This window comes from Eubalaena glacialis, chromosome 1 (assembly GCF_028564815.1).
Source record: "Eubalaena glacialis isolate mEubGla1 chromosome 1, mEubGla1.1.hap2.+ XY, whole genome shotgun sequence".
Classification (NCBI taxonomy): domain Eukaryota; kingdom Metazoa; phylum Chordata; class Mammalia; order Artiodactyla; family Balaenidae; genus Eubalaena; species Eubalaena glacialis.
The window spans coordinates 81,645,171-81,660,531 of record NC_083716.1 but is presented as its reverse complement, the minus strand read 5'-3'; the positions used below and the strand labels follow the sequence as shown (position 1 = coordinate 81,660,531).

The 15,361-nt window shown below is 35.9% G+C and overlaps 1 protein-coding gene across 4 annotated transcripts in view; it reads right to left on the bottom strand.

Annotated features, from left to right (window-relative positions):
- Nucleotides 1-3,051: 3,051 nt before the first annotated feature.
- Nucleotides 3,052-15,361, bottom strand: part of LOC133085034 (zinc finger protein 33B-like) — a 36,321-nt gene continuing 24,011 nt past the window's right edge. For all 4 annotated transcript variants that reach the window (XM_061181911.1, XM_061181893.1, XM_061181902.1 and 1 more), the window contains one exon: nt 3,052-5,336. In XM_061181911.1, coding sequence (XP_061037894.1) covers nt 3,124-5,336 — 2,213 coding nt within the window. In that variant the 3' untranslated portion in view covers nt 3,052-3,123. The remainder of the gene's footprint in view (nt 5,337-15,361) is intronic.

Here is a 15,361-nt window from a genome sequence, read left to right as displayed (position 1 = left end):
ATAAAGGTCAGAGGAACAAAATAAAGGGTCCATAGATAGACCCCACACACACACAAACAAATAATCAAGTGATTTTTTTAAAAGATGCCAAGTTAATTCGGTGGGGAAAGGGTAGTCTTTTCAACAAATGGAGCTGAAACAGTTGAATATTCAAATGAAGTAATATAAATCTAGACCCTAAACATAAACCACATACAAAATGTACTCAAAATAGATCATACACCTAAACATAGAGTTAAAACATTTAGAAAACATGGGAAAAAAATCTTCGATGCCATTGGATCTGCAAAGATTTCTTAGAAAAGAAAAAACTGATAAGCTGAACTTCATCAAAATGAAAAGCTTTTTGTGAAAAACCACAGACTGGGGAAAATATTCACAATTAACAAAGAACTCTTATAACTCAATAATAAGAAGACAAACAACCCAAACTAAGAAGAGGCAAATGATATGAACAGATGCTTCACAAAATAAGATACACAAATGGCCAGTAAGTAAGTGAAAGATGCCTAACGTCATTATTCATCAGGGATATAAATGAAAACCACAATGAAAAACCTATACACTCCTTAGAATGGCTACATCAAAAAGTGACAATACCAAGCATTGACAAAAACGTGGAACAACTGCAACTCTTGCACACTGCTGACGGAAATGTAAGATGGAACAACCACTTCAAAAAAGTTTGATATTGCACATAATAACACTACCAACCCAGAAATTTTACTCTTAAGTATTTAACCGAGAGATATAAAAACACCTGTCTACACAAAAATGCACATTAAGTTCATTACAGCTATGTTCTTAACAATCAAAAACTGCAAACAACAGGTGAATGGATAAAAAATCTGTAATATATGCATACAGTGGAATACCACTCAGCAATAAAAATGAAGGTATTTACTGATACATGCTAAAACATGGATGAATCTCAAAATCATGCTGAATGAAAGAAGACAAACAAGAGGACATCTTGTATAATTCCATTTATGTGAAATGTAATTTAAAAAATCAATCTAACCTAGTGCTAGAAAGCAGATCATTGGTTTGCCAGGGGCCAGAAGGGAGAGGGACATCCCAGGAGGGACTGGAAAAGGGAATGAGGAACCCTTCTGCATAATGGGTATGCTGTCTTTCTTAATTGCAGGAGTGATTACATATGGTTATACTCTTATTAAAACTCATTAAATCAGCTACTTAAATAGGGTATATTTTACATTTAAATTATACTCCAAAGTTGATTTAAAAAAAACTCAAACCTTATTACTTTATATTGAAACTGAAAAATTTTTGAATCATAAACACAAAAATGGACAATATTGTTAGAGTTACATAGTCATATATTATGCTTTTTTTTAAAGTTTCCTTGATATGGACCATTTTTAAAGTCTTTATTGAATTTGTTACAATATTGCTTCTGCTTTATGTTTTGGTTTTTTGGCCACAAGGCATGTGGGATCTTAGCTCCCCGACCGGGGATCGAACCCACACCCCCTGCATTGGAAAGTGAAGTCTTAACCACTGCACTGCCACGGAAGACCCCATATATTACGTTTTATTAAAATGAATCAACTAAAGCAAAATATATCAACATGTATAAATACCAAAACCATGCATCTGAAGACAAAAGTTGCAGAACACGTTCCCAGTGATACACCTGTAAAACGATGTTATATCACACACATACACGCAATAATATATGTGTATTATTGTAAAAGTAATGAGACATGTGAGATCAGTATTAACCAAATTTAGAATACTGTGGAAGGTGGTAACAGTTATAGGATGTAGAATGGGCTATGAAAAGCTTCCTGTAAATTTAAATGGGAGCACTGAGGTCTTATGTCCTAGAGTATTCTAGCCAGTACTCTAGCTTCATTCACACTCAATGTTTCCGGTTACTGAACCTAAGAAGAGGAAGCAGAAGCAGTCTCAATGCTGCCCCTGGCTGATCCTGGCAATTGTTCTGGGGATCTAGTCCATTCTGAGATCCCCTAGAGGTAGGCCCCTGGATGAACCAGACAATTAGGCAGTACAGTCATCCCTCAGTATCTGCTGGGGACTGGTTCCAGGACACCTCTTCAAATACCAAAATCAGCTGATGCTCAAGTTCTTTACAGTAGGCCTTCCATACTCTCGGGTTCTGCATATGTGGATTCAACCAACCACAGAACCGCAGATAGGAAAACACAGACATGAAGGACCAACTGTATTTGCATGGGTAATAGCATAGTTGGGGTGCAGACTCATCAAAAACATGTGATGGCTCATGATGTGGAAGGCCATGGGCTGATACGTGTTTCTCCAAAAGTAGAATCAGAGACTGAGAAGATTATTCTATTTATCTGTGCTTTTAAAAAAGCTTCATATTCCAGTTAATATTTTTATAAATGTCTTTTTTCAGTTTTATTTCTACTAAAAGATTTGAAATAAGTGCAAAACATAACTTTTAGAATAACATCATATCTAAAGGAAAATTTCTGTCCATATTTCCTAAGTTGACAGACTTCCTTCAATACAATCTTCAGATATAATAAAGTCTGAATTCTGTTAAAGCCTTCACATTCAAAAAACATCTTTAAGACTTCATCTCAACATCGTCTTGTTCAGTAAAATGGCATTTCTTGATATAGGCTCAACTATATTTGCTGTATTCTTCAGGTCTCTTCCCTATTATTTCCCTGACATACAGTAAGTACAACTTGTGTATGAAGTTTTCAAAAAAATACAAGATGTTGACAGCTTTCCCCAGGTGTGGTTTATCTGACTGTTAGAAATGGCCAAGTTCTGGAAGAACATTTTCCTACATACATTTGATTCACAGGATTATCTCCTACGTAAGTTATTTGTTTAACAAGCCCTAACTTATAATATTTCTCCACATTCCCTATATACATTAGTAGGGTTTCTTCTACATGTATTCATTTTTTAGTTGTCTTATTAATAGATATTCATTACATTCATAGTAATTTCCCCTATGGTTACTCTTTCATTTACTTTGGAATATGACTTAGGGTAAAAAATTTGCCACTTTACATTCATAGGGGTCATGTTCTGTGTGAATTCTCCATAGTATTTCAAGGTATGAAATGCTAGATACTAAGATTTCTCTCATTGCTAAATTTAAAAGATTTTTTCCCCTGTATGTAATTTTGAATGTACTGTGAGAACTGATTTCTTAGAGGTTTTCCCACACTCAATACATTCATAGAGTTTCTCCCTTACGTGTCTTCTCTGATGTACTCTGAGACCTGAGTTGCAACTGAAGGTTTTCCCACAATGACTGCATTCATAGGGTTTCTCCCCTGTGTGTGTTCTCTGATGTTTAGTGAGATCTGACTTACGATAGAAGGGCTTCCCGCATTCATTACACTTATAAGGTTTTTCCCCTGTGTGTATTCTCTGATGTACAGTGAGGACTGATTTCTCAGAGAAAGATTTCCCACACTCATTACATTCATAGGGTTTCTCCCCTGTGTGAGTTCTCTGATGTGATCTGAGGACTGAATTGCAAGTGAAGGTTTTCCCACACTGATCACAGTGAGAAGACTTCTCCCCTCTGTGTGTTCTCGTATGTACTGTATAGTCTGACTTATAGTAGAAGGTTTTCCCACATTTTTTACACACATGGGGTTTTTCCCCTGTGTGAGCTCTCTGGTGTACTGTAAGGTATGAATTTCTAGAGAAAAATTTCCCACATTCCTTACATTCATAGGGTTTCTCACCTGTGTGAGTTCTCTGGTGTTTAGTGAGATCTGACTTATTGTAAAAGGTTTTTCCACATTCATTACACTTATAAGGTTTTTCCCCTGTGTGTATTCTCTGATGTACCGTGAGGACTGATTTCTCAGAGAAGGATTTCCCACACTCATTACATTCATAGGGTTTCTCCTTTGTGTGTGTTCTCTGGTGTACTTTTAGGCCTGAATTGCGACTGAAGGTTTTCTCGCACTCATTACATTTATAGGGCTTCTTCCCTATGTGAGTTTTCTGGTGTTTAGTGACATCTGACTTATGACAGAAGGTTTTCCCACATACCTTACATTCATATGGTTTCTCACCTGAGTGAGTTCTCTGATGTACTGTAAGGTATGAATTCCTGGAGAAGAATTTCCCACATTGACTACACTCATAGGGTTTCTCACCTGTGTGTGTTTTCTGATGTACTGTGAGAACTGAGTTGCTTATGAAGGTTTTCCCACATTGATTACATTCATAGGGTTTCTCCCCTGTGTGAATTCTCTGGTGTACTGTGAGATATGACTTATGGTAGAAGCTTTTTCTACATTCCTTACATTCATAGGGTTTCTCTCCTGTGTGAGTTCTCTGATGAATTATGAGGTGTGAATTCCTAGAGAAGGATTTCCCACATTCATTACATTTATAGGGCTTCTCTCCAGTGTGGATTCTCTGATGTAAAGTGAGAAGTGATTTCCTAGAGAAGCATTTCCCACATTCGTTACATTCATAGGGTTTCTCTCCTGTATGTAGTCTCTGATGTTTGGTGAGTTTTGATTTTTCACAGAATGCTTTTTCACATTCATTACATTCATAGACATTGCCTCCTATGCCTGTTCTCTGAGTTACATTAAGAACTGACTTCTCCCAGAAAGGTTCCCCCAGGCTGTTACATTCAAATGTTCTCTCTCCTGTGTCAGGAAAGTTTGACCTGCTGAAATTATCCACTTTTTCCATATGTTCATAATCTTTCACCTTCAAATGAACTCTATGTTTCAAGAGAGATAATTTCTCAGAGGTTTTACCACATTCATTAAACTCATAAAGACTTTCTCTTTTTTGGGGGGTTGAATAATTACAGAATGTTTTATCACATTCCCTATGTTCACAAGGACTCTGTCTCTTGCGAGCTTGTTTATATGTGATGAAAAGTGCCTTCTCACAGAAATCTTTCCCACGTTGTTTGTAGTCAAAAGACTGCTCTACATTTTTAATTTTCTCATATGGAATAAAGTCTTCATTATGACTGAGGTACTTTCCATTTTGAATGAATTCATAAGGTATCTCTCCCACATGAGTTTTTTCATGGTTAATATGAAGGAATAATTTTCCATATGCGCTGAGATCATCAGACTTCTTTCTTAAATAGTTTTTCTCAATAATTAATTCTGAAATATATTTCAAACTCGTACCACTTGTGTCACATTTACAAGGTATTTTTACAGAAGAAACTGGGTATGTGCTGAAATTAAACATTTTTCCTAATACATTACCTCTCTCTATAGTCAGTGTTTTGTTGTTGATAAACGGAGCTTGCCCAAAATGTCTGTCCTGGATTTCCTGACTCTGCTCTAGCTGGTTATCAACTTTGCAGACTTCTGGAAAAGAGAAAAAAAACAATATAAGTTATTAATTTTATTACAATTATGATAAACTTACACTTACATACAAATGCCCTTTTATATGATTGACTCAGTTTCTTGAAATAAGAGTAATCCAAGATGTCCGTGTCCCTCATCCTTTTGGCTTAGAATAAAAATACCTGACAGAGCAGAAATGGGGGATAAAAACTTAGAATGCACCCATCTACATTTGACAATTTATAAATATGTACTTCAAGACTTAATATAGAGGTTAAAAATAAATACAAATCACAGTGAATAAAGGAAGACAGACTTTGAAAAAAAAAAGACTGATCCAGGTGTGGGAAATGCAGAGAACCAGAGAGGCAAGGATTAATAGGTAAGAGTACCCTGGAGAAATATCAGAGGACTGATTTGATCTTTTGAAGGATACAGATTAGACTTTACATGATTTCCTTATACTTAAAATACTGCAGCTAAATCTCTATGGTTTACATGTTTCTAGTTCAATTCTCCTCTTTTTAAAATTATTTTTATTTTCTCTTATATATTGCTAATTTATTATACTGTTAATACCAAATTAAATTTATGGAAAAGCACCAATTTGTTCCTGCTTAAGGAGACCTGTAGCCTACTTTCTTATTCATTCTCTACTCATGTGACTTACAAAGAATACAAATGCCTACCAGGAAATGTAAAATCAAAGAGACAAGAAAGACTGCCAGAGGGCCAGATCCATTTGTTTTTAGTTTTAGTATATTCAGGTTATTCTCTAAGAGTTTCTGCAAAAGTTAACCTATCCAACCATCAAATGCTAACTTTTCCTCATCTTAAATTTTCTGTGACAAATTTAATATGTTAATGTATTTTTTTGCTTTTAAACCCAGATCTCTACATTTCTGGGTTTTATTTATATTTAAAACCATGGAGGACCTGACCTAAAATATTCACTGATACTTACATTTATTTATCCTAAGAATTCTCAGCTAGACTTCATCTTGTTATCTTCCTGTTCAGTATTTGCAATATAACAATGATGACCCTGTTCAAAAACCTGTCCAGAGCCCACTGTCTCCAAGCATCATTAGACAAAATAGACTGTAGTTACCATTCTGGGGGAAAAAAATACTTTTTCCAACTATATTCATATTGGGTACCCACACTATCACTCCACAAGGCCATAATAAATGTATTCTTCCTAGAAATGACAGACTATTAATTTGCCAGAAATTGTTCAAGTTCAACCAAGACTGTCACTAAGCTGGTTTACATTCCCATTTTGGCTTTGCTTAGAACTTAAACATTAAACATCAGGGAAATGACACTGTCTCATATCTGCTTCCAAATATGTCTTTACAAACATCTCTACAATTTCAAGTTCTATTTACACTGAAATTTAAAATTCATTACATTCTGTACATCTCATTCTATCACAACACTGGACAATACTCCTTTGTAACATAAACATCCTCTATTAACTGCTGAAATTTAAAATACTCAGTTGTCTTTTTTTTTTTTTCCTTCTTTTCCCAACTATAACCCATGGTCTTACAAGTGTTTACCTCTGATTTCCTTTGAATACCTTGAGTGGATACGGAATTAATGGCCCTTAACAAGCAGTGTGCTTTTCAAAACACAAATCTCAAATTTTATTCAAACCTGTAATTTTTGAACAAGAATCTAAAGGTTTATAACTCAATATGTGCACTGAGAAGTTAATTCCTTGTAGTGTCTTCTGAATGAATCAATATAAACGCCCTCTCATCAAGAGTAACAATTAAGTAATGATCCAATATCCATTATAAGTTATATAACAAAATAAGATATGCTCTCTTTGGAGAAAGCATAATATACATAAGAAAACAGCCTCATTCAATATCCATACACTATCAAGAATTAGAATCTACAGCAGATAATGTATATCAAAACAAGCAAGAAACATTTCATAAAAGCTGGGGAACCTTGAGCTTAAATTTTAAAATTTATCAAAATATTTTTACTTCAAAGGATAAAAATAAAAAATAAAAATAAACTAAAGTGAATACATGTTGCAACATGTATACACATATATTATAAGCTAATGGGAAATACCAAGATATGTTGGAAATATCTCTTAAAAATAACTGCTTATTAAATCTACAATTTTTATTATGAAAATAATGTACAAATATCTCATTAATGGGTATCATCAATATTTAAAACAAATAATTCATTTCAAAGCACTGTTAAAAAGCACATAAATACAGAGACTTTCAAGCTTTCTCTTTTATATCAATAAATTCTAAACTGATTTTTAATGGATATAGTTTCTATTCTGTTTCATGAATGGTAAAGCCAGGATCTGAAGCACAAAGACAAAGGAAATAGAAAACCACAAGTATTTAAATAAAAATCAATGGATGGTCACCTTAAGGCAAGCACTAAGTATAAAAAAAAAAACTAATTAATAAATATAGCATTCTATACAGTAGAATAACAAACCATTTTGGATCACTAACCAAAAAGGGCTTAATTATTTAAAAACAAATATGCTAGTACTGAGTTTATACCAGCTAATAGACCAAATTCTTTGGGAGGGGCACGTCAATGAATAAACCTTAATCCTGACCTCAGGACCTTAGCACGTAGTAGAGGAAATGTGGAAAGTGGATGCACAAATACAGCTATACTATATTGAGGAATGTAATAAACACATAAAAGAGAAATGAAGGATTATGAGAGTGGGAACAGGTAGAGATTTTTTTTTTTGAGGGGATCTATGAAGGCTTTTTAGAGGAAAGGGTAGAGTTTTTTTTTTTTTTTTTGTTCTGGACTTACAAAGGATATAAAAATTTTAAAACAAATTTTTTTTAGTACTATATTTTGAAATGCATAAGAAAATCAAACAATGGCAAAATGTATAGCTCCCTCTGAATATTAATAATTTTTATGATGGTAAATGAAGCATTATATGAATCTGCTGTACAAATACTGAACTATGACTAATTTAGTCATTAATATGTAGAGGGGATAATTTCTAAATTCTAAATATGAGTTTGGGTATTTTTCATCTTATAAATATTACTTGTTTTGTGAAAATATAATTTTAAGCAGAGTGCTCTTTTTTGCTCAAAAAATTATTTATGGAAATATATTATTTTTCTCCTTTGGCTCAGATGTTCGACAAAATCAAGAAATAATCTAAAAAGAAGAGTAAAAAAACAAAAAAAAGAAAAATGCTTAAAAATATTAATAATGATAATAACAACAAGAAAAATAACAAACCATCTCCATGAGCCAGGCTCTGTTCCATGTACTTTTCACATATTAATTCATGAGACTCACTGAGTACATAGGAATCAAACATAGAGCTGTAGGGAAGGAAAGCATATATATGGGTGATATTCAGGAAGGATTAAATGGGAGTTTAGCACCCCCAGTTTTGTGCCAGCATTATTAAGGGACTTCCCTGGTGGTCCAGTGGGTAAGACTCCACGCTCCCAATGCAAGGGGCCCAGGTTTGATTCCTGGTCGGGGAACTAGATCCTGCATGCATGCTGCCACTAAGAGTCTGCATGCTGCAACTAAGAGTCTGCATGCTGCAACTAAGAAGTCCACATGCTGCAATTATGAGCCCGCATGCCGCAACTAAAAAAAAAGATCCCGCATGTCTCAACTAAGACCCGGCACAGCCTAAATAAATAAATATTTTTTAAAAACATCATTAAAAGAGAAAAACTTAAATTTCATATATTACACATTGGGAAAAATGTAACTCAGGTTACCAACATGATAAATTAGATGCTTTGGGGAGAAAAGTATAATTTCATTTAGAAACTAAAACAAACTAAAACAATATGGTTAGTGCTTTGGGTGGTGTCTGTGGAAAATGAGAAAATAAAAATATTTTTTAAACACTTTTACAAAAGTATAACAATAATAGTGATCTAGGGACTTCCCTCGTGGTCCAGTGGTTAGGAATTCACCTTCCAGTGCATGGGATGCAGGTTCAATCCCTGGTCGGGGAACTAAGATCCCACATACCACAGGGCAACTAAGCTCGCGTGCTGCAACTAGTGAGCCCACGTGCTCTGGAGCCCATGCATCACAACTAGAGAAGCCCAAGCCGCAACAAAGATCCCACGCATGGCAACAAAGAGCCCGTGCGTCACAACGAAAGACCCCACATGTTGCAATCCCGCGTGCCTCAATACTGTGTGCTGCAACTAAGACCTGATGCATCAAAATAAATATTAAAAAAAAAACAATAATAGTGATCTAATATCAGTAAGAAAGGATGATAGAGAGATAAATAAAATGCTGTTATGTCAGTGTTAAGAGTAGAAGGTTTGGGCTTCCCTGGTGGCGCAGTGGTTGGGAATCCGCCTGCTAGTGCAGGGGACACGGGTTCGAGCCCTGGTCTGGAAGGATCCCACATGCCGCGGAGCAAGTAGGCCCGTGAGCCACAACTGCTGAGCCTGCGCGTCTGGAGCCTGTGCTCCGCAACAAGAGAGAGGCCACGATAGTGAGAAGCCCGCGCACCACGATGAAGAGTGGCCCCCGCTTGCCGCAGCTAGAGGAAGCCCTCGCACAGAAACGAAGACCCAACACAGCCAAAAAGAAAAAAAAAAAAGAGTAGAAGGTTCACAGAACCTAATAAATGAAGATAAGTAGGGAAGATTGTGATTTGTGAATGATGATTTTAATAGTAGCTCTTGCCACATTAGAGGAATTGGAGTATCCTGTTAGAGATGTTCTGCAGACATATAAAACACAGAACGCTGAGTGAACAAAAGATGCTGAAGATATAAAGTTACTAAAACCTGATGTCTTAGATATAGGTTATTTTATTATTTGAAGATCCAATTTGACAATTTGACTGCTAAATTTAGTCCTTTTATATACAATTATGGTGATTATTAAAATGTCACATCTCCATTTTACTTGCTACTTTATATTTGTCACAGTTTTACTACTACTTTTATTGTACCTTTCTTCCTTTGTTTTAGACTGTTTTTTTTGTTTGTTTAATCTTTTCCATTTTTTTCTCTTTACAACTTTGGAGGTTATACATACCTGTTTCTCCACTTTAGGTGGCTGTCCATTAAATTTAGTCATTAATATTTAACTGAAAATCTAAAGTGATTCTATAACCTGAACCTCTTTTTCTGAATAAGAATCAAATGCCATTTGAACACCTCCCAACTCAATTATGCAACTATTTTTTAGTTTATCATAGTGTCTTTTTTAGCCTTACAAATTAGATATCATAATGATTCTATCCACATGTTGTTTAGATTTAGCTATAAGTTTCCTAATTTCTTATGACTTACCACTCCTCTCATCTCAAGCACTCCTCTGGGTTTCATTTTCTCTCTTCCTGTAGTATTTCTATTTTAATTTTACTAACAAAATTATACAATAAAAGATATTGTTCCTATAATTTATTTCAGGACCAATCCAAATTTAATCATACACTCTAACAAAGACTCTCTCCTTGACTAAATTTTAGTTAAGCTCCTCTGAGACTTATTCTTGACTAGGTCTTGACCTTGGCCTTTCATGTCTGTCTCTGCTGAGCAGTCTTAGCAAGAATGCTTGTCAGTCTAGTGACAATCTCCTCACCCACCCTTGATATCTCCTCACCCATAAGTTCCTCATGCTCCAACCATGATTTATAAACCCTTGGCCTACATTTAGCTAGAATTCTGTTACGCCAGTTTAGCAAGAATCTCCCTACCCTTGAGGTATCCTCTTAGTAATTTTCTATTCACTTACCCCTTCACTCTGCTTGTTGGCGACAAATCCCCAGCTGCCTTTGCTGTATTTGGAGTTGAGCTCAGTTTTACTGAAACTTTATCCCTCTATTGCAATAGTTACTGAATAAAATCTATATTGCCTTTAATTAGTATCTGGCTTTATTTCTCTTTGACAACTCTCATCCTTTAAAAAATAGCTTCCTGAGTTCATTATTCTAGATTGATAAATATTTTTTGCTTCAATTTAGATGTCTCTGGCAATGTCTCATTCCTTAGGAGGTAACCTGATTTTCTCTCTGGCTGCTATTAAGATCCAGTGTTCTCCAGTTATACTAATAGTACTTAAATATATATTACTTTTTATTTATCCTGCTTGGTGTGCATTTTGTGTCCACATATGTGGTCTTACTGAATGATTTCTGGAAAATTCTAAGCTATTATTCCTACAAATATTGCTTCTCTATTCTTCTCTCTGCTTCTTGTGATCCAATGATTCATGTTATATCTGTATTCTCATCCCTATCCTATACATCTTTGAATGTATTGACCTATTTTCCGTCTCCTGTCACCCTATACTTGGACTGTGTCATTTATTTAGTGGTATTTTCTAGTAAAGTCTCTTCAGCTGCATCTAATCTGGTACTTAAACCATTTTTTAGAATTTCAACAACTTATTTTTAGTTCTAAAAATTCTAATGGGTTATTCAACAATCTGCCTAGCCATTTAGACATTCTTTCTTCCTTACTGATTTTATTTCATCTTTTATTTCTTTGAATGGATGCTTTACACTTAACTATCTAAAAAAGCCATTATCTTAATTAACAGGTGTTGGAAAATATATTTTGTTATTTCTGCTTAATCTCACAAACAATATATTTCTTTAAGTTTTTTTTTAAGCTCATATTTAATAAGTGAGAATCCTAATGTCCTGTATTGAGGGTGCCTGTCCTTAAGAGAGAACTCATTTTCTTTTGCTTAAAGCAAGCTACCAATCTGAGACGAATTTAGCCAACAATCTGGATCCCCTAGTATGGGAGTATAGGGGGACAGGAGTAGAAGATAAATACTCTATCCCCAGAGAAGGAGCAGAGAACCCATCTTGGGCCCAAAATCCGTAACTGATACAAAAGTAGAAGTCTCTTACCACTGAAGAAAAGGGAGGTAGGCTGAGGAAACCCCACTGCTGAGGCCCAGGCCCACACCTAAAACTGAAGCTGGATCAGAACAACAAAGAACACCCTTGCCCCCACCAGAAGTGTAGCATGAAGTAACAAGCAGTAGCAGCCCACTGCTGGAGGAAGAGCAAGAGCAGAAAGATAAACCTCTGTAATACAGCTTTGGGAGGACAGCTAAAAGCTGAAAATGGAGCACAAATACTGAGAAAGTTCTCCTGACATGAAAGATCCAAGAACCATGGAATAATATCAAACACAGCCACATATAAGTAACTGGAGTCGCAGAAAAAAAGGTAGAAAAGATGAAAGACATCAAACCATGTATTTGAGAAGCTGAGAAAACAACAAAAAAGAAAAATACAGACAAAACAAAACAAAGCTAAACCTAGAAACATCAGAGCCAAACAGCTGAAAACCAAAGGTAAAAAAAATCTTGGAGGCAGCTAGAAAAAACAGAACATTAAATACAGAAGAACAAAGGAGGAAGTAAGAGTGTAAGCCAGAAGACAGTGGATCAGCTCTGTAAAGTAAGGACAGAAAAAAAAGTGCCAATCCAGAAATCTGCACTCAGAGAAATTCTATACTTCTCAAATGAAGATTAAACAAAGGCCTTTTTAGACAAATAAAAGCTGAGAAAATTAACTGCCAACAGGGCTTCCCTGGTGGCGCAGTGGTTAAGAATCTGCCTGCCAATGCAGGGGACACAGGTTCGAACACGGGTCCCACATGCCATGGAGCAACTAAGCCCGTGCACCACAACTACTGAGCCTGCACTCCAGAGCCCATGAGCCACAACTACTGAGCCCGCATGTCACAACTGCTGAAGCCCGCGTGCCTAGAGCCCATGCTCCACAACAAGAGAAGCCACCGCAGTGAGAAGCCTGTGCACTGCAGTGAAGAGTAGCCCCCACTTGCCGCAACTAGAGAAAGCCTGCACGCAGCTACGAAGACCCAACACAGCCAAAAATAAAATAAATAAAATAAATTTATTAAAAAAAAATTAAATGCCAACAGACCTGTGTTACAAGTAGTACTAAAGGAAGTACTGGAGAGAGTAAGACAAACAAAGAAATAGAGTGCTGAACATGGTTTTAAAAAAGGTAAATAAAAGACCTTTTAATCACTTTCAAAGATGACTGACTATCTCAAGCAAAAATATTAATTATACATTGTGGGGTTTCTAAGTAAAAATGTATGGCCACCACATCACATAAAATGGGAGAAGGTGACAGGAGTATATTGTTATAAGACTGTAAGACCACATGTTGCATAGTATACTTAGACTGTGATAAACTGAAGATGTATACTGTGTACCACAGGGCAACCACTTAAAAGATAAATTAAGACAGAGGTATTACTAATAAGTAAATAGTAGAGATAAAACAAACAAAAAACTCAATCCAAAAGAGATTTTTTTTTTTTTTTGCTGCACCAGGCGGCTCATGGAATCTTAGCTCCCCGACCAGGGATCAAACCTGGACCCTCAGCAGTGAAAGTGCAGAATCCTAACCACTGGACTGCCAAGGAATTCTCCAAAAGAGATTTTAAAAAGGAAAAAAGGGGGAGAAAAGAACAGATGAGACAAATAGGAAACAATCACGAAATAAATTTGAATCCAAACATACAAAAATTATGTTAAATTTAAGTGGTCAAAATATTCCAATTAAAAAGTAGAGGTTTTGGGGCTTCCCTGGTGGCGCAGTGGTTGAGAATCTGCCTGCCAATGCAGGGGACGCGGGTTTGAGCCCTGGTCTGGGAAGATCCCTCATGCCGCGGAGCAACTCGGCCCGTGAGCCACAATTACTGAGCCTGCGCGTCTGGAGCCTGTGCTCGGCAACGAGAGGCCGCGATAGTGAGAGGCCCACACACCGCGATGAAGAGTGGCCCCCGCACCGCGATGAAGAGTGGCCCCTGCTTGCCACAACTAGAGAAAGCCCTCGCACAGAAACGAAGACCCAACACAGCCATACATACATACATACATAAAAAGAATGTAAGCAGACAAGAATAGCATTAAAAAAAAAAAAAAAAATTTAAAAAGAAAAAAAAAAAAGTAGAGGTTTTCACATTAGATAAAAAAGACCCAAACATATGCTATCTGTAAGAAATCCACTTTAAATATAAAAGAATGGGAAAAGGTATACCATGGAAACATTAACTAAAAGAAAGCCGGAGTAGCTATAATAATATCAAAGTAAACTTTAAAACAGAGAGTTTTCTCAGGGATAGAGAGACATTACATAATCATAAAGGGATCAATCCATCAAGACGACATAAAGATCCTAATATGTATGCATCTATTAATTCTTCAAAATTCATAAACCAAAAACCAATAGAATTGAAAAGGAGAAATAAACAAATGCAAAATTATAGCTAGAGACTTCAATACTGCTCTCTCAATGTGTCACTGACAGAGCTTTTAAGTGTTATACCCCAACCCCATTTTCCCACCGCCATGTGATTTTTAATATACTATTTTGCATAAAACAATGATTTTTTAGGAATGCACACGTCCTGTTTTAACAGAATTCACTGTATTACTATATTCCTTTCCATGTTTTTAGCCTTCCCTTATCAAGAGATACAGCCTTTCTGTGTTGCTCAGATTTGTAACTGTTAAGGTCTGCACATCCTAACGAACTGTTATCAAGTAAGTTTTTGCTTTAAATTCTGTGTTCTAGGATCACCCACTAAGATAACATGTATGTTTATTTCCCCACAAATAGGTGTCTGTGAGGGTTTTTTTTTCCATAGATGGAAAGTCTCTCTTTTCTTACTTGTCAGAGAAACAATAGTGCTACTGAAAAACATGGCTTATGTGTCTGTTTCCACACTTAGCCCTACTATGTCTGATTTGCAGAACCAAATTGTATCCAAAAAGGCTCCAGCTATCCTGTGCCCAACATTGTGGTTAATCTAAACATTTAGGTTTCACACCTGAGAGCGTTTACTTTGTCCCTGCTAAGTACTTTGCCAATTCCTTTTAGTGTCCGAAATGCTTTTGTTTTTTATCCATCTGCTGATACATACACTCCTGCTTGATTTTTTCAGTGATTTTGCAGCTTCTATATTTGTATTGATTTGGGACTTTAGATGTTCTCTAGTGTTATTAAATGGAGTTTATAT